Raw genomic sequence first — 20,331 nt, 5'->3', positions numbered from 1 at the left:
TAGACTCCGTACCAGAGGTAAGAAGCTGAGGGACGGCATGGTAAACTCCCTACTCGAGATAAGAAAGTGATGGACTGAAGCCGTCTGACTGGAACCAGAGGGGAGGGGGGGAGTTCATGCTGATGAAGACTCCTGACTTCATCCATGGTGAAAAGTTCACGCTGATGAAGACTCCTGACTTCATCCACACCGACCCCCGGGACGACCACCAGGACAAACTGCGCATGACTGGTGGGAGGGGGGAGTAAGGCGGACTTATGTAAATACTAATTGTAATATCTTCTCCTTGTCCCCCGAGATAATAACGAATATGTAAAAACATTTATGAGTACGTAATGGATTATAGTATAAATCACCCACTGACGATTGTGTTGGTGCACCTCTGACCACGGTCATGCGCCCAGCGCTGTGATCTTTGCTCCACTGACTTTGTCCCCGAATAAACTACCTGAAAACTATTTACGTGGGCTCATTTCTCACACTGGCCCTCCTCCCATCCCTCCCAAAGAAGAATTAAACTTAGATTTCTTCCTTTTTTTTTTTTTTTCCCATTATGTATAAAGCCTTTAGATTTTGAGTTCTTCAGGATCAATTGGCTCGCATTTTCTTATTTTCCAGAAATCAGCCGTTTAAAACTTCCGTTTTAAAACATTAAAGAAAAAAAAATGGTATAGTCACGAGATAGCGGAAGCACAGTGGCACGGGAGGAGGGGCAGGTAAGGCAGTAATAAGGCTGAAAATAAAAATTAAGAGTAACGGCAACGAAGGGAGCACGGCGCTGCCAGGCAGCCAACGCCGGCCTGGCCCGGCCGCCCACGGGGCCCCCCGGCGCCGGCTGCGCGCGCCAGAGCCGCACGGCGGGCGGCACCCGAGTGCCACCGCGGCCGCGTCCTTCCGCCTCCGCAGCGGCAGCGCGACGGCCGGTGTTCCGCTGGCAGGCCCGAAGTAGCCCCGAGCAGCACGGTTCAGGAGACCAACATCCCGACATCCGTCCCGCCGCGGCTCGCAGCTCCCGCAGAACGCTGCGGCCCACCGATACCGCGTGGCGCAGCCCGGCGGGAGGGAGGGGGGCGGGGTGTGACTGCTGCGGACCCGCTCCCCGGGAAAAGCTGCGGAGCGGGGAGCCGCCGGCTGTGCCTTCCGTGTCTGCGCCCGCTGGAGGGGCCGCGCCCGCCCGGGGAGCATGCGGCGGCAGGAGTGAAGAGCTGCGGCTGCCCCTCCGCGTCGTCTGCTGCCCCTTCGCCAGGGTTTTGCTTCTGCGGGCTGAAAGCGGACTGCGGGAGGAAAATGGAGCCGTTTCCCAGCGGTGAGTACCTCGGCAGCGCCGCGCTACCGGCGGGCGCACCGCGAGCCGGCGACGGAGCCCGGGACGGAGACGCGCGGCCTCCCCGTGGCAGGCCTGCCTTCCTGCCCGGCAGAGGCGATCCCAGGCGGTCCCCACGCCCCAGCGCCCGGGCGCAGCAGGAAGTACGGCGAGAGCTGCTTGCCTGGAGACACAGGGAAGGCTTGTTAGCCGTGCAGCTGCATGGTCCGCGGCTTGGCAATTATCGCAGATCTTGTTTTATTTCGGTTAATTTGGCACACGTGTCTTTAACTAGGAAGGTGAGAGGAGGCTCCCTCTCTTTTTAGGTACCATTGAGCTTTTTATTGCCTGGCCGTAGTCTCACGGTGACAAATAATGGACACTACGAAGCCGGGGCAACTTCTGCGCCCGGGTTTGCTGTCGCTATGTATTGCTCCGAGAAAGGAGGCTCATATGTGCCGGAATGCCAAAGCCGTCGTGACTGTGATGACAAGGAGGAAGCAGACCCTCTGTTTATGCCGTTTTCCTCATCGAGGCACTCTAAACGGTGTCTCCTTCTAGCGAGGGAAAGGAGAAATAAGATACAGGAGGATCTAGGGTGTTTGAAGCAATATTTCAGGGTTTCCTGGAAGCCAGAAAGCTTTCACAATGGTACGTGCGTTGACAGAAATGCTTGAAATAACGATGTGGTTGCAGCTTTGAGATAAGCACACAGGAGCGTTTGTTGACATCATGATACAGCAGTGTGTGCACATACTGTGCTTGTGACTGAAATGAAGCCTTCTGAAGTCCATATTACTACTGCCTTTGTATTAGTAACACATTCTACACGTCTAGGCTGGAGGAGGAAATGAAGCTCTCAGATCAAACGGAAACTGAAGTATGTTTGGTGAGACATAAGACCATAGCCAAATATGGAATTAGGACAAGACACTGGGTAATAAAACAGCCTTCTTGCTGAAAATGCAGCACTTTTATTACAGGTGCGATTTGGTCTGTTAAATGACAAGCATGCTTGGTAGCCATAGCTAAAGCATGACTTAGTTTACTGCATTCTATTTTAACTGCTCAGTGACTGGAAGATTCAAAGTACGAAACTTCTGCCTAATTCAGAAAAAAAAAACATGCAGTAAAAAGTAAATTTTCTGTTTCACTTGAAAAGTATATTGTCACTGCCTGTGCTTCCCTATTCTTAAATACAATATGAACTCCCTATCCTTTCTATGCTGCTCTTTTTAGAATTTGAAGGTTATGAGCTCTGATCGTATTTTGTTGGTTTAACTAGCAAGACGGACCTTTTCCCTCTTTTTTTAAAATTAATTTTAAAATTACACTTCTGTGGTGTTTTGTGGGTTTTTTTGGTCATGTTAAATTAGTTTGTACAAGTGGTGGATGTTTTGGTTTTGTACTTAGTCATGGCTTTAGTAGAAGATCTTTCAACTACAGTTTATTACAATCACAGGGTTGTAATCTGCGTTCCTGCATGCATGGTAAAAATACCTTGTCTTTAATAGTAATGCAGTTCTGGGGAGAATTGTTTTTAAAGACATCTTGCTAAGTCCATTCACTTTGAGAGAGAGAGCCATCATGTTGCTCACTTTAAAATGTAGTCTGTTTGGTGTAATAATGTTATGTTGTGTAACAAAACATTTAAAAATTTCTTCTCTTTATCTATGCAACTGGCGGTGTTGGCCTGAAGCATACAGCTCAAAGGCTGTATGCTTTGTGCTACTACTGAGAAGCGACGTTCATCAATAGAGCTTCCTGATTTTTTTTCCTGAAATGAAGAGCCTGGAGATGATGGTGAGACTGTTTGGAAGAAAATTTGAAACTAAAGCTGGTTAATAAATCTCCAGAAAGCCAGCTGTGCTGGCAGGGACACTAAAAAGAATGTGCGAATATTAAAGCAGAGATGTTGGTCATTATTTCGATGTCTTGTGTGTGGTGCTCAGTAGCAGCTGCTAAAATCTGAAGTGATGAAAATGCTTACTCTATTGGCTTTTTGAATAGAGTTTTCATTTCCATGGCTGATGAACTAGAAGCTTTTGTGGGCATCAAATCTTTCAAATAAAATGCACCTCCTGGTAACAGAAAGGTTTTTTGTTTTGTCTTACACAGGAGTAATGAGTTTTGTTTGTGAGTCTGTATGTTGATTTCCTGTCCAAAGTGCTTTTTAAATTAAGATGAAAAGATGACTATCACAGGAAGCTTACAATATTATATTTGTAGGTCTCTGAGTTATTTGGGGCTTTTACCCTTGTAAAACAGAGGGAACAGACTGAATCTTAAGATTTCTCAAAAGTATTTTAGTTGGATTCAGAACTCTGATGCCCATTTGTCAAACTAACAATTTCTTGTTTTACTTTACTGTTGTAGACTATGTTTGAATAGATACGTATCTTAAAATAGTCTTTAATGCAGAAAATGTGCTGAAGTGGATATAGAAGATCACTGTTTTTCTAATTCAGTTTGGTCATTTTCTTTTTATTTTCTAGCAAAAACACAGCCATAATTCTTTTCAAAAGCCAAATAAACCCTTATTCTTTCCTTCTAGTGGGTTTGCTGAATTCTTTATTTGAATAGTTTTTCCACTAGAAATAGTCCAATAACGTACATACAAATATTTAAGATTTGGTTTTTTGACTTCATTCTCCTCATCTCCCTCCCCTGTACTGGAAACTTGAGTCCAGTGTTCTTTGGAGTGATCCCTACTGTGCCTTCCCGGCTGCTCAGGAGTGAAGTTGGAGATAATGTGTGAGGTCTGTAGCTCTGGAATAATGGCTAATTGCAGATCTGTTTTTAAGGCCTGGAATAACTGAGTTAATCATAGAATATCTTGAGTTGGAAGGGACCTGTAAAGATCACTGAGTTCAACTCTCTGCTCCTTGCAGGACTACCTAAAACTAAACCATATGCCTAAGAGTGTCGTCCAGGTGCTCCTTAAACTCTGACAGACTTGGTGCTGTGACCACTTCCCTGGGGAGCCTATTCCAGTGACCCACTACCCTCTCAGTGAAGAACCTTTTCGTAATGTCCAGTATGAACTTCCTCTGAAATGTTATAAATGTATAAATTAATAAATGTTTCAGAAATATTTACTGTTAAGATTTTTTTTTTTTGAGACAAATTCCTCTGTTTTACATGACTATTCTTAATTTGAGACCTTTCCAGAAATACGAATAAGCAAAGTGAAATTAAAAGCTCATGGAAGACTTCCTTGTTGTTGCATGTAATTATTTTTTTTTCCTGAGTTCTATGATCTCAAATTCATCTGAATTGGAAAGTGCAAAATAATGGGCAGAATTTAATAATTCTGACTAGTCATTTGTTAATTGAACAGTTTCACTAAAAAAAAAAGTGAAATAGCGACTAAAGGGGATATGTGATGTAATTTGGGGCATCTCTCTTTTGGACAACATTACAAAATATTTTGCAAGCGTTTTGCTTTTGGTTTTAGATTGTATATGTTTCTGAAAGATCATTTCACCATTTCCCGCTTAATACATTAAAATGGAACTCTTTAATTTGAGATGAAAGGAAAAGGCAGAAGTGAGCTATTAACAGTGTGTCGTGGTTTAGGACGATCTGGCAACTAAACTCCACACAGCTGCTCTCTCACTCCTTCCCCAGTGAAGTGGAGAGGAGAAAAATATAATAAAAGGACTGAGGGTTGAGACAAGAACAGAGAAGGAGCACCCACCGACCATGGTCCCGGGCAAAACAGACTCGGTTTTCTTAAAGGAAAGCAATTTATTAACAGTTATTTAAAAGGACAAAGGGAAGCAAAACCAGTTACTTGAGAGGATAAAAAGAAACAAAACCAGATCTTAAAAACAACACTTCCCCCCCCACCCTCCCCCATTTTCCTTTTCTTCCCGGCTCTACCGCCTCCCCCAGCAGCACGGGGGGACAGGGAATGGGGGAGTGCAGATCAGTTCATCCCATGTTGTTCCTGCCGCTCCTTTCTTAAAGGAGGAGGAGTCCTTACACCCTTTTCCCGTGCTCCAGTGGATCCCCTACTCACAAGGAAAAATCCACAGACTTCTCCAGAGTGAGTCCTACCCACAGGATGCAATCCTTGCCCATCGGATTGCTCCAGTGCGGACTTCACCACAGTCTTGGATTCTTAGGGAGCTGGTGCCTCTCGCTCTGGTGTGGGTCGTCACATGGACTCTAGATGTCTCTCTGCCTTGTCATGAGTCCCATTCTTCACGACCGTCCTCAGGCTCAGGCATCTCTTCTCCAATGTGGCTTCTCCACAGGCTGCGAGTGGGTCTCTGCCCCACAAGAGTCTGTCCTTGCTGCAGGGGGGCCGCCTGCCATCTCGCCACCGGTTGCAGGGGAAACAGCTCTGGCACACCTCGTCCCATTCCGTCTTCACTGACCTGGTGTCTGTGCGGCCGTTTCTCTCAGATCTCAGTCCTCTCTGGGTAAACTCGACCCAGTGGGCACTCCAGGAGTGGGCCACTCCCCGAGTTCACCCGGTGGCTCTGCTGCCGCCATCCTCACCAGATGGCACCGCCCCGGCGCGGGCAGCCCCCCAGCCAGGAGCCGGGGAGCGGGGGGCAGTGCTCTCCTCCCTCCTCCCTCACTCCCAGGCAAAGCACCTTTTCCAGTTCCTTTGTCCCAACTTAAATAGGGCAATTCGCAGCCCCGAGGGGGATGGGAGTCCGATCTGGTGGCCAGAACCTGGTCTGCCCTGGCTCCAAAACCAGGGAAGTCACAGAGAGCAAATCCCCTCTCCTGCCACCAGAACTCCTTTACATCAACCCATAACACAGTGTTTCTCACATGCATAAATAAATGACATGCATAAATAAATAACTGCAGAAGGGATAACTTGTGATGATGTGCTGAAATGCAAACGTTCCCTTTCAGTGACATTCTTAAATTATTTTTTTTTTTACACAGCAAATGGTAACTTTGAAATTAATTACGTAACTAAACCGATGAACAAAATAAAAAGGCTTTCATGGCAACAAGTGGAATTTTTGGTAGAAGTTAGAAATAAACCAAGTTGCTTGGTGTCATTTACAAAATGAAAAATGTCATTTGCAAAATCTAGTTATTTCAGTTAGTTCCTGTCAGTTCCAATATATTTTCTTTCTTTGTTTTACTTTTGTTCAGTGTATAAGTATCTTAGAGATTGCAAGAGCATGTTCTGTGTGGATGTCCTAAGTCTATTGGGGGCAACAGGCATACCCTTAACTGTCAGTATTGTGTACTGTTGTGTCATGGAGCAGAAGAGTTCTTGTTTGTTTTAAACTGTATTATTCAGTTCTATATAATAGATCAAGTAATCTGTTTGGTAAGATGGTAGATTAAAAAAACTAAGAGGTCTGTTCTCAGTGTCCTTCCTCCTCTCCCTCCCCCCTGCCATGTTTTGCTTATCCCAACATTTTACTTTAGTCAAATATTACTGACAGAAAAAATTGCTGATGGCATCTACTTCTAAATGTGATTTTTATGTTCTTCAAGTTCATGTTGCTTGATATTATTTTTCCACAAAGCCAAGTTGCAGCATCTGTATCTTGTGTTCCTGTGTCAGCTAAGCTAAACAGGAACCTGTTTCTCAATGAGTTGGAAATGTATTTGCTTTTACCGTGTTTCTGTGAACTCCCTGTCGAGCAACGAATGCTTTGACTGCATCTGAATTACCAATTTAATGTCTATGTAGCTAAGAGAGCTATCATCCGTCTCTGGGCTCCATTCCTATATATACACAGACTAAGACTTATATGCTTTGTTTTGTTGGCACTTTACAGTACAAGCTGGGATCTGTGTGTACTAGCAACGTATTTGAAACAAAGTTCTCCAGCACCTGTTACAAAGTGGAAAGCAATTTGCTGATCGGAATAATGAGGGCAGTAGATGAACATATGAAGAGAGAAGTAACTTAATCTGCTCGAAATGTTTTGGTTTTGTTGGTTTGTTTTTTTTTTTTTTTTTTTTTTTTTTGGCAAGACCAAACACTGTCAGTTGGAAAGAGGCTGAAAATCTCTTTCCCTGTTAAAACAATACTGAAGATTAGGGTATAGATGTTCAACATGGATTGTTGAACAATGGTTAGTATTTTTCCACTAAGGAGGTGTCACGTTAAGGGGTCGAAATGACCTGTCTGCAATGGGGAGAGTACACCAGTTTCGGTAGTACTATAACCCAACATCCTTATGAGGAGAAAAAGTCTCTGGGCAACTTTGGAGAGTACACCGGTTCCGGTAATAGTATAACCCGATGTCCTTATAATAATAAGGGCAAGAAATCTCCAGGACTTTTGAATATAAATATGTATTTTATTTGTGACAGAATATAGATTCATAAATAGCCAGTGATAGTGACTGACTACAAAAACAACTTTAATTGAAATACTGCAGTGATAATATAAGACTATTACTGATCAGTGATAATATTAAATAGCTAGCAAGATGTTAGTAAATAAGCGCGCAGAACACAATGTTCTTACCCAATAGGCATCCCTATGGGGGGGGAGAAGAGAGGTTCAGCCTGTCGACTGATCTCAGACGTTCCGATGGGGGGGGCTTCTCCCTAACATCCCCTTTGTCTGCTGCTATTTTATACCTTTTTCATATCTTTTAGGTGGAGCTCGAGTGACTCTAGTCATACATAACTTTTATTAGGATTGGTGTAAATTTCTCTCGTGAGGGGTGTTCACAAATTAGAATTGGTGTAAATTGCTCGTTTGAGGGGTGGTCGCAGCTCGGAGGCGGGTGGAGGTGTGATTTAGTAGCTGAAGGACACAATTTCGCCATCACTGCTGAAGCAGCAGTTGTGATTCACTTCCCTTGATGGCATTTTTATGGTTATCTTTACCAGGCGCCTTTCATCCCTGATAATAGGGAAGAGCCATAATACCTCCGTACCACTCTACTCCCCATTTCAAGGGTATTGCGTAGACCTTGTTTGTTATTTCTTGTCCCCAATAACAGGGATGAGCCATGATACCTTCATATCACTCTACTCCCCATTTCAAGGATATTGAGGCCTTGTTTGTTCCTGGGAGCAGCAGCTGTGCTTCATGTCAGAGCTGCTCTAATATTAGCAGAATTCTGGGGAACAATATTCTCCCATTCCCCTCCAATTTCAGTCATTTTCCCACAGGAGGTAATATTCAACTTGGGGAATCAATGAAGCCACTGAATATCTGCATGATATCTCATGAGTCAGAAATGTTGAAAGCTTATGTTGATCTCAGTATCCAGCTTTAAAAGTATTCCAGGACTGTCTTGTCATCTTTTTGGGGAAGATGATGCAAAATCTGGCAACTTTGTTTGACATTTTTGAGGCTATATGCACAAGTGCTAGGTAAAGCCCCCTAATGACTGCCATATAAAATGTAGAAAACTAATAAAAGCTAGTTTAAAACCACTTATGTTTGTTCAACTAGTCAGAATATTTTTTTCATATTTGATAGGCATTGGTGTAATAATTATGTATGAAGAAAGTGAATTTATGAAGAAGGTGAGTTTACCTTTATTTAATGCGTGTTTGATTTCAGTAGCGATTAATTTAGCTGCATTCAGAGAACTGAAGTTTTCCTTTCCCTCCTTCACTTAGTGATTTGAGTGAAGGAAATTCAGTCAATTTCCAGCTCTGCTAGGCAATATTTTGTTTTCATTAAATATAAAAGCAAAGATTGTGTAGAAAAGCAAAAACATGAAGATTTCTTTATGAGCAAGTGCAATATTATTCCTTTGTGTATCAGAGAAATTTGTATACATGGCAGCTACTGCTTAGACTTCTGTTCAACACTACCTTAAAATAACTTCAGATTGACGTTTAAAATACAGTAGCATTTTTTGTGAACTGGATTTTAAGTGCCTGTAACTTTAAGAGTACATATGTACCTTCTAATAGCGGTGTTTTAACTATTTTTGATACTGCTTTAAATACTGAAAGTATATTAACCTTAAAATGTAACAATCACAAAAAGATTATGTACCTACTAGCCAGGAAGAAAGAGCGAGAATAGATGCAGGCTCTTGAAGGAAATGGTGAGGAAGCAGGGGAGAGAACAGCTCTTTAAAACTCATCCAGTTGATCAAAGAAACAGGAATTTCAAAGTAATTCTGTGTGTTGGTTTCTACTCAGTTTGCCTCCCTGGGGCGCAACCGATTATTTATTCCATTGTGAGGGTTGTCTCACAAAAGAGATTCAAAGCAGATCTCAGTGCCCAGTTCTTCTATTGGATTATTCAGGGCGTGTAGTAATATACTGCAGCAGTTGTCGTCTTTACTACAGCTAGTGAAGAGTGAGAGGAATCCTGATTCCACTGAAATGTGAGACACTTCTGGTGTTCTGTTTGTGTGGAGATAAGGTGGTTTTTGATATGTTTTTCTTCCCACCAGAGCTCCCACCAAGCTATTTGGAGGACAGTGTTTCACTGTGCTTTAGTAAGTGTAGCTCAGTGCAGAGAGCTTTTCTTGGGTTGTAATCAGTCTTTGAGATTGAAGGAATTGATTCTGCAAACACTGGAATTCTTGTGTAACAGTTCTTCCATTACAGTGCCATTGACTTTTATGGGGAACCAGCTGTGTTTAAAACTAAGAATGTGCCTAATTTACCTGCCACTTAAGGGCCTAACACTACTTTTTATTTAAGCCTTTCTTTTGTATAAAATCTGACAATTTCTTCTGCAGTAACAATAAATTGTTAACATATCAATGGAATCACTTGTAACTTTTTTTTTGTGCATGTAAACCAGTCTTTCTGGAATCAGCCAGGCTTGTATTTTTGGGAATCTGTAAAGCTTCATAATACTGTAGAAGCCTCTTTATTTCTGAGCTGTAAACCATTATAAGAGAAAGACAAAGAGCAGGTTTTCAGAAAATGGAACTGTGACTACTGCATGTATAAGCTGACAGTTTCGTTATCCAAATTGGTGCTTTTTGTCATTGATGGAGATATTAATGAGGCTTCAGTGTCTCTTTTGGCACAACAAAGTATCCGTAAGTGTAAATACTTGTATGTAAAGTACTATCCTACAAACAACTGGAAAATAATTAAAGGAGCCACTGCAAAAGATGCACTTCTGCAATTAAAAATGTAAATGAGAAGAAAATAAGAACTAATAATGTTTAAAAGGATGCAACCTTTAAAACTTTGAACAAATGAAAAACAAAACCCAAGTAAACAAATTAAATCTTCCTTCATGTCTATCTGCTGTGATTATAATACTGTGATGCTCCTGTGATGGTGGTGTGCATTGCCGTGGCAGGAATGCTGTGTTTATCCTGCATTGTGTACACATTGATTAGGCTAGCAAGCTCTATCACAGCAACTGACTTGTTGGTAATTCTGTTGACTGATTTCGCAAAAGTTCAGGCTGGTGCTGTGCGGAGGTATGGTGCGTGGAATAGAAGAGCGACACTAAATGTTAAAATGCAGGAGTCAATATCCTTTATACCTAAAAGTTCTTTGAGATTGTCATGTCCCCACTCTTACATAGAGCAATGAAAGCTATTCATATGGAGTATCTTAAAGAATAATATGTAGATTCTAAATCTCGTCTTTGCCAAACTTGGATGCTTTTCACAGAAAGAGTAGGCCATATCGTGGTAACTTTTCATCTGTAAAAATTATGACTGTGGGATTAAGATCAATGAAGGCAAACAGCCCTCGTGTGGAGCAGAACAGAACTGTTATTATGAGATGTTGTATCATTGACAGGACTATGATTTACAGAAATTCTTCTGGTTTTAATAAAATTGGTGATTAAAAATATGCTTTGTCTGGATAGGACTCAAGGCTTGTCTTTTTTATTTCTGTTGTATCTTCTCTAATTTTGCTGTTCTTTCTTTTCCTGGTAGCAGCATTTGTGTTCTGAAATGCATATACATTCTAATAACGTGGCCAGTAATGTGGCCAAGGATATGTTCATTGCTGGGCAAAGCAACCCAGACTACTCACAAGATCAAAATAGTTGCCTGTATTTTGTTGCTTGTTGATTTGAGCTCCCTGAGGGTTGACTCTAGAGTGACCCTGCTGTTATTTCTGCAGAAACCTTTCACAAACCCTCGCAGGGCATGTTCATCTGCTGTGTAGATCAGTCTGGCACTCTGTGCAGTCTGTAGCTCTCCCACCTGTGTTTTCCATGGTAAGAATGAGTGAAAGAGATGATCCCAGGGTACCTTCTGAAAAGTGTCTGTATCTGAGCTGCCCCCATCCCATGGTGGTGGTTGTCATGAAGCCAATTTCAAAACTAATATATGATACCTGGGCAGGGTTTTGGAGCAATTTAGATCTTAGCATTTCTTGAGCTACCATGCAGACACACTTCTGCTTCTTTCTCTATCAAAGTTCTTTGTCTTTTTATGTAATGAAACTGATAAAAACTTAGTGAGATGTATTGCTGCCCTGTTAAGACCATATAAAATTTAATGTGTTGCAAGTTATAGGCAATAACATAGACATTATCGCTTCTGTGAGCTGAAATATCAGTTATGAAGCAGTGAACATGCGATACTTACTTGTGAAATGCAAATAGTTTTATATAGTATTATGACTGGAGTTGTCAATTGTGTGTTAAGTAACAATAGTAATCCGGAAGGCACATTGGGTTGTTTTTTTTTAGCAACTGTTCAAGATGAGAGGGTATGATAGTTCGAATTTATTGCTTTAAAAAAAGAAAAACGAGAACAAAAACTAGTAAGCATCAGGTTGTATGGAATCTGTCAGATTGTATGCCTGACAGTCTGTTAGGTGTTTTGCAAATTTCTTTCAAAATTTTTCCTCAGAATGACTGATTCTGGCAGAGAAATCTTTTGTAACTTCAGCTGTGATGAGCCTGGTATTTATCAGCCATGAAATTGATGGACAGATACAGTGAAGAAGATAGTCAGCAGTCCCGAATACGGGACTTCAGTAGTTCAAGAAATTTGAGACAAAACTTCCTGTGTGTCTCCAAGACTCAGGGCTTTTTCATTAGATCCCTGTGGTTAAATCTTCTGTCATTTTAATTGCAAAACATACACTTGATCAGATTTGAATCAGGAAAGTAAAACCTTATGTTCTAAAATTAAAGTTCAAAGCCCTCTTGCCCATCCCATGTTTTGTTCAACCAATGGCTGAGGATGGAACACTAGCTTAAGGTTGTTGGGATTTGTAAAAGGTTTTTTCTCTCAGTAGCACCCAAAGAGCAAAGCATCATTTAAAACAACCCCTGCCCTTCTCTCCACTTCCCCCTCTTTTCACTGTGGAAACTTGTACCAGATTGAAATTTGAAAATATTTTGTAAGATGTGAATGGACATGATATACCTATGTTAGATATCAAAATCCAGACTAAGCTTGTATTGGTTAGCCTTAAATTCTCCAGTTATCTCCACTGACCTCCACAGAAATAGTTATGAAAAAAGTAACTTACATTTTTTGCCAGTTAAAGAGGTAGAGTGTTCACGAAAGGAACAACACTTTTTTTCCCCTTCCGTGCTGTTTTGTTTTTGTTGATGACATGAAAGTAAAGATTTGAAAAGATATATCAGTAGTAGTCTGGCTATCTACTTATAAATTTAATTGGTAAATGTTGAAATGTAAGTGATCCATGTGATTCTTAAGCCTGAGATCCTGTCAAAATGCAATTCTTCTTTCGTTAGAAATCAGGAAGACACTTTTAGAAAACCTTTTAGAAACACTGAAGACTAATAAGCAGTTCCTTACATGGGATTACACTCTTAGCTCCTGTTTCTTATGGCAATTTAAGATAAGAGAAAGTCCTAAAATACAGAATCATGTGTTGTTTTAATTTCCATGATACAGCCCCATTGGGTGAATTTCGCTGAAGTGTATGTGCAGAAGCTTGTCATTGCAATATTTGATGTTACATTCATTAAAAAAAACTACAACCAAACAAGCAGCAAAGACGGATCTTCCAGTACAGGCTGAAGGAGAGGGTGGGAGGCAGTGACCTTGTATGGCTTGGAACTTAGATTCCCTTGCTTATTTTGGATTGGAAAGCAGCATTTGTGCTTCTTTGCAGTACAGGGAAAACTATTCTTTTGCAAGTCAGGATGGTAAAAAATTGTGAAAAAGTGTTTTTATTCCAAGTTAGCATCTGTTTCATCCACTTTTCATCTGTCTGTTGTGACTTAATTTTGGAAGCCATGATATGTGCTTAACAAGACAGTTTCTTGTAAACCTCTACCAGTTAGATTACGCTTAGCCTTATGGCCTTGTTTGTCTCCTAAAATCAAACCCTTGCAAAGTGGCATTTGTCACTAGGATGTGCTTCAAATCATGGACAGACTTCATGTAGTGCCTGGCTTTTGATAAGAGCTTACAGTAAAATTGTGCAGAGGGTTGTGGTGAAAAGAGACTCAGCTACAAGGTTCAACTACGCTTAAAGATTTAACTGCGAATTACAACCACGATATAGCACATACTATTAAAACTTAGATTTACAAATAATTATCTCTACCAAAACAAACAAACATACAAAAATCAGAAGACCAAGGCTCCTGGTCCACACTCCAGGTCTGCGTAGCTCGTCAGTTCTTTCCAGGCCCAGTTCATACTTTGGATGGATGCCTATGACGTCTTTGTTTATTGTATTCTCAGTTGTCCCTTGTCCTTCTACTGGAGCAGTCCTGTAACGTAAAGAGAACAGAGCTTCTCAAACGTATATATGCTTGACAATGGAGTTCTGGTATCCCTCTCGAGTGAATGCAAATTGAAGTTTATCTTCCCCTTGAAGAGAAATCATAGAAAACATATCGTTAACATTCAATGCGAACATCCATGTGTGACGTTCAGCTTGGATTTGGGTGACTAGTTCAGCCATGTTAGGAACGGCGGCTCTGAGTGGTATCGTATTGCTATTGAGCCTCCTATAGTCAACCGTCAGTCGCCACCTACCGTCCAGTTTGCATAGTGGCCGTACCGGAATGTTGCAGGGTGTGCTCTAGTTACACGGCCGGGGTTATGCAAGTCTTTCATCACCTCTCTGATCCCCGCTTTGACGGTGACCGGTTAAGAATATAGAATAGTATCAATGACTCTGATAGGAGGTAACTTAATGGCCACTTCAAGTGCTCGAACCTCACACGGCGGGGCTCCAAAGCTCCACACCATCCCATCAGGCAGTTTCCAGACTTTATTTGCTAGGACATCAAATCCTAGTATATTACTTGTATATGGACCAGTGATCACCTTTGTCTTAGTCATGCAGTTTTCCCCTGAAACACAAACACGTACTATACTACTTAATCTGGTTTCAGGGACTCCAATTACTCCTATTACATTTATTTTCTTCTGAGTAGGGGTCAATCCTAACCTTTTGGCTGTTCTTTTGGTAATAACACTTACTTGAGCTCCAGTATCAATTAGAAAATTTACAGGTATTTGTCTAGGCCAGCGGCTAAAATAATATGTCAATCAATATGCTGGTTAGGCCATTCTAAGCTGGATATTATGCATGTGGGTTGGCCTGAGACTCCTCCCACGCTTTCTGTTTTTTTATAGCCATCAGATCCTTCCTCAAGCGTGAGGAAAGATTGGCAGAAGCAGAGAATTTACTTTCCTGCATTGTGGTGATATCAGTACATTTCATAACCTTGGTAACCTTGGTGGCTGCTCCACCAGGTTTGTCATTGTATGAATATTCTGTGGACTGCCCATGTAACATTGAGCAGGGTAATCCTAATGCTAATGCCCTTCTCCACAGTTTGTTGCACTGAGGGTTGAAACAAGGTTTGGTTTGTTGAGGGGGATGGGGATTATTCTTCTTGACAAACCATGCCTGTCTGACCTGGCACTGTGAATTTGAACCTTCTTCTAACCAGCCCATCTCTCTACCATAAATCACTATTTCTTGTAATAGTTCTTCTCATGTTAAAACAGGCTGTTGTTGCCAGTTGGGGTTGTGAGTATTATGATCAATTGCCTGTACAATCTTTTCCTTTAGGTTTTGCACATAAATTTTCAAGATATCAGGGAGACCTCTAATCAGTGGTTTAAGGTGGACTGAGTGAATCAGAACAGAAAGGGGAATAAGCTGCCCCCTGCACTCATACATGGCTTGGATACAGGCAGCCTTTTGCACTGATTCAGCCATCCTGGATAATCTGGCTGGTTTAATAGTCAATGGTTCACTTCACTCTCTAGAATCTTGTCCCCCTGCACAATAGGCAACTCTGAGCCTGAAGAGTTCGTCCTCTATGGGACCCCGATCAAGGAACACAGCAGGACCCCAACATCCCCTAGCTTCCGCCTCACTCAGCAAGATTCAGTCTCCTCCATTCAATGAAACATGCCATAAATATTCAGTTTCACTTTCCCCTGGCTTGCACGAAAATTTCTCCTGCATGTTTGCAAGCTCCCGTCTGGACCACAGGGTAGTTCGAGTTGTAGTTAACATTTGATTGTTCCTGTCATTCAGCTGCACCTCTGTTTTAATGAGAGGTCAAACTTCAATATAACTTGCCCCATTGGTTCATGATTTGGGTCACCCCCAGATATCCTCATCCCAAGTATCAGGTTCAGCACGTGTAACTAGATTCCTGAGCTGCAGAGGGAGTGGGAGCGTTGGATAACAACAAATTTAATTTTTCTTGTGATCTTCTGTTTCTCTCCCTTTCAGAATATGATTAATCTTTCAAAGGCATTTTATCAACCTCCAATTGTCCATTACAAACCTGTAAAGTCTCATTTATCTTCTGTTCTGTTTTGGTCACTTCAACTTGAGTTTCTAATGCACAGAGATTTGTAGCTTTAGCGAGACCAGCTGTACCCATTATCTTTGCCGTGTCAGATTTCAGTGCCTCCTCCTGCGCACAAATTACACATACTCCAAAAAGAGTGCACAGGATACCTTTGCCATTTTTTTCTTTTATACCTTCCAACACTGCTCTTCCCATTCCACCACTTTATTCTTACTTCTCCACGACTTTTTTGCCTTTTCCTTGTCCGTGGGAGAAGGTTTACAGCCATGTTTCTGCAGTAGCTCCTCCATTGTATCCTGTCAACTACGCTGAATTAATATGGCAAAAAGACTCATCTATAAGATTCAAGCAAACAATTTATTTGAACCACACTTGCACAGATTCCATATGTAAGTATTGCAGATTTTACAGCTACAATGGAGGAATGCACTGTGGTAATTTGAAAACAAGAATACACTATTACAATACGCTATTACAATACACAAGAGATTCCCAGAATACACTATTACAACACACAAGTGTGCTAGATACTAATCGTGTTTTAGTTAATCACACGCAGTTACAAAATTAAAGCATGCTAAATATTCACTTACGCCTCCAGGTAGGGGTTTTAGTCTCAGGGGAGTTACCTTGACTGGTGCCTCAATCAATAGGCCAGCTGTATAGTTGAAGAAGTGACTCCCAATTCCCAACCTGAATTTTAGGGTTTTAATCCTTGATTTACATAACTGTGTGTAGGACTATGCCTGAGTGGATTATACTGTTATCTTTGGCGGTGTGGCAGGGTTTCCCCTTATCTTTCTTCATTCATGGGTGAGATTCAGTTTTGTATGCTCTACTTTTTACTTCGCTTTCCTGATCTGTGTTTGAGTACACAAGGTTGTTGGCTGAAACTAAAACCCTCCAGGTTTTTTTTTTAATCTTACTTCAGCAGGCAACTGAATAATGGTTGGATGGAGACTCAGGGCTTATTATTTGTTGAGGGATTTCAAGGTTCAACTCAAGTTTCTGTTCTTTGAATGATGCAGCACTGCCTTGTAACTCAGGACTGAGTTATCTACACAGTTCCCCATGGGTCATCTCTGCGGAGATAGGACTGCAAGGTAATCCAAAGCCAGGTCGCTTTTACAGCACCCTATCCATCACCTGGGTGCACTAGACACTGACAGAACTTGTTTGTGATCTATGAGCTGGATGATGCATACAAGGGTCATCATATATGTTTGCATGTAAGTAATGACACTGCAGAAAACAATACAGCCTGTCTTGATTTTAACTATCACACCAAATGGAAGTGCTGTTATCTGTATCAGTGAAGGGCAGTGACGTCTTAGCCAAAACAGAAAAACTTCCCCTTTAGTTCAGTGAGGTTGTCATTTCATGTAAGGCTCTTTGGGCTTTGTTCTGTTGAAGTCAATGTGTGCCATTCTCTGGGTTTTTTTGTACTTAAGTAGTATTAAGAGGACTAGAAAATGCTGGTTTAGGCTCTTTATCAATAGGAAGCACAAATGGCTTTAATGTTTCTGTTTCTTTTCTAAATTACTGTATTCAGCATATAAAAGTATACATGCATATATGTCTGTGTTTCTAATCTGTTAAATTGTGCGTATGTAATCTTGCAGCATCATGGGAATTAAGGACATGCAGTTAGCCTACATATTGCTTCTGTTCTGTCTCTAGAATGCAAGCAAGGCATATGGATGACAGATTTTCATAGCAATACTTCATATTTTCTAATATTTCTTGGCTGTGCTTTTTTTCTATTGGATTATTCCCTTCTGTCTTCTGAATTCATTGATTTAAGAAGGTGGTGTGCGGGAGATGAGTGAGGACACCTGACACGATCAATGTGATCAAACAAGTGAACCTTTATTTGCATACACTCAGCGTGCTTTATAGCTTTCTAAACGAGACTTGGCAATCTATGATTGGTTACAATACAAACAGTAGCCCACCCCTTAGTATGATTGGTTGCATCCCGGAAGCAACGTCATCATGGTGTCGAATTCCCTTTCTGCATCCAGGCACGTGCTCCCAGGAAAGGCTGGATTGTTCACATGTCTCAGGTATCCTTCCACAGTGGTGACATCTGTATTGTGGCAGCCTAACTTGTTTTTTTTTTTCAGAGATGCTTTTCTCATGTAAGGATTCTAAAAATAAGATTTAACACATTTCAAATAACTGCAAGCATGAGAGCTTTTATTTCTAAATTCAAAGATTTGTGGTTTCCTATAAGTGGCTATATATTGCCCCTATACACTAGCTATATCAGTAAATAAAAATTCTGCTTAAACATCTTGTGGATTAACTCCATTAGGGAGCTAAGCCCTGTGCAGCCATTTGCTCATTCCAACCCAGTGGGATGAGGGAAAGAATTGGAAGGATAAAAGTGACAGAAATTGTGGGTTGAGATAAAGGCAGTTTAGTAGAGAAAGCAAAAATTGCGCATGCACCAGCAAAGCAAATTAAGAAATTCATTCACTACTTCACACCAGCAGGCAGCTGTTCAGCCATCAACAGGAAAGGAGGGCTTCATCATGTGTCATGGTAACTTGGAAAGCAAAAGCCGTGACTCTGAACATTCCCCTTTCCTCCTCCTTCTTCCTGCTTTTATTGCTGAGTGTGACACCATATGGTATGGGATATCCCTTGGTCCATTGAGTGCAGCCGTGTCAGCTGTGTACTCTCCGTTCTTCTCCCAGCCTGCTCACTGGCAGGACAGTGTGAGAAGCAAAGAAGTCCTTGATACTGTGAAAGCACTGCTCGGCAATAGCTAAAAAATGGGTGTGTTATGAACATAGTTTTGTTTAAAAATCCAAAACATAGCACTACAGGAGCTACTATGAAGAAAATTAACTCTGTCCCAGCCAAAACCAATATGCTGCTGAAGGGCGAATCTTACTGCAAAACAGAGCAATAGGAAACAGTGGACTATAAAAAGAGACAGTTACAATTTTGCAGTGAACAGCAGTTGCCTTTTATGGTGTAAATGAGGGCTAATTATTGTATAGATATGTATATACGCTTTTGTCCTAGTTTTAGCTGGGACAGAGTTAGCTCTTCTTTTTTAACAGCTAGAAGAGCTCCGTGTTTTGGTTTTACTCAGAGGCTCACTCTGAGAAGCATGTTGATAGCAAGCTGATGTTTGTGGTTGGACGTGAGACTCCAAGGACTTTTCAGTGTGCCGGAGTGCAGAAACACGGCAGGATAAGGGGAGAGCATAGCTGGGACAAGGGGGACACGATTCCCCTTGTGATTTGTGGTGGAACTTAAGATTGAGGGCCAAACTGGCCAATTACTATTCCATATCATGCAGTGTCATGCCCAGTATAAAGGTGAGGGGCAGCCGGAAAGAAGGGCTTTTGCGCTTTGGGTCTTTCGCCGCTTTTGCTCTTTTGTGCTTGCTGTGCTTTTGCTCTATTGTTTTTCTTTCTTTTTCTCTCTCTCCCAGTACTCCCACTCTCGGAGTACTCTCTCTCTCTCTCTGCCCCTCTCTATTTCGGGGCCTCACGTTCGTCCGGGATTGCAGCTTTGGGACGAGACGGGCTTCGCATACGAGGGGGTGGTGAGCATCTACACTGTGTATTAAATCATCTCTATTAAATTGTTCTTATCTCAACCCACGGGTTTCCCGTTTCTCCTTTAATTCTCTCCCTCATTCCTGGGGCTGGGGGAGGGTGAGTGACCGGCTGTGTGTGGGAGGGGTTCAGCCTAACCCACAACAGCTTTGTACACCTTAGCAGTGATCAATGTACTCCTTACTGACATGGGACTGTGAATACATGGACTCTATGTAGGTGCATGGTAACATAAGTAAAAGCTTCTTAAGGGAGTGAAATATGTTCTTGATATTGATTAAAACCTCCCTGTTTGGACGTCAAATTCAGAGTTGATCTGATTGGAATAGTAAGGTCATCACTTTTAAGACTGTCTGTTGGTGTCACTCTTTTTCTTTTTTTAAAAAAGAAGTATTAAGGTATTTGTGATATTTATATGATGCTCAAAGTTAATGTTGAGGTGCTTTATATGTATATTTCTGTTGTATATGCTTCCATCATCCCTTCATTTGTGGATGGTTTTGTGTGGTACCATATTGTGTTATGATGAAACAAGCATATGTAAAAAATGCAGCACTAGATTTTCTGTAAGAACCGTCTCACATAGTTTGGTTTAATGCAATAGAAATGTTATCCTTAGGAGTGTACTAGCCTGTCCTTTTGCAAAATTCTTCAAATGGCAAAGGCAACATACGTTTATAATGATGGAGAGATTTGCACTAGGTTTGAAGCTATGTAATGCTGGTAAGGAGGGGCAGTGGCACAGAGAAAGTGTGTGCTTCTCAGCTTTCTCATCT

General features: G+C 41.6%; 1 protein-coding gene across 2 annotated transcripts in view; it reads left to right on the top strand.

Moving 5' to 3' along the window:
• The first annotated feature begins 1,203 nt into the window (after window positions 1-1,203).
• The window catches only part of LNPEP (leucyl and cystinyl aminopeptidase), a 76,073-nt gene continuing 56,945 nt past the window's right edge, over window positions 1,204-20,331 (top strand). For both annotated transcript variants that reach the window (XM_086628985.1, XM_086628986.1), the window contains exon 1: window positions 1,204-1,306. In XM_086628985.1, coding sequence (XP_086485111.1) covers window positions 1,288-1,306 — 19 coding nt within the window. In that variant the 5' untranslated portion in view covers window positions 1,204-1,287. The remainder of the gene's footprint in view (window positions 1,307-20,331) is intronic.

Source organism: Tauraco erythrolophus, chromosome Z (genome assembly GCF_009769465.1).
Source record: "Tauraco erythrolophus isolate bTauEry1 chromosome Z, bTauEry1.pri, whole genome shotgun sequence".
Lineage (NCBI taxonomy): Eukaryota > Metazoa > Chordata > Aves > Musophagiformes > Musophagidae > Tauraco > Tauraco erythrolophus.
Note: the sequence above shows the minus strand (reverse complement) of the source record. Positions and strands in the feature narration are given on the sequence as shown.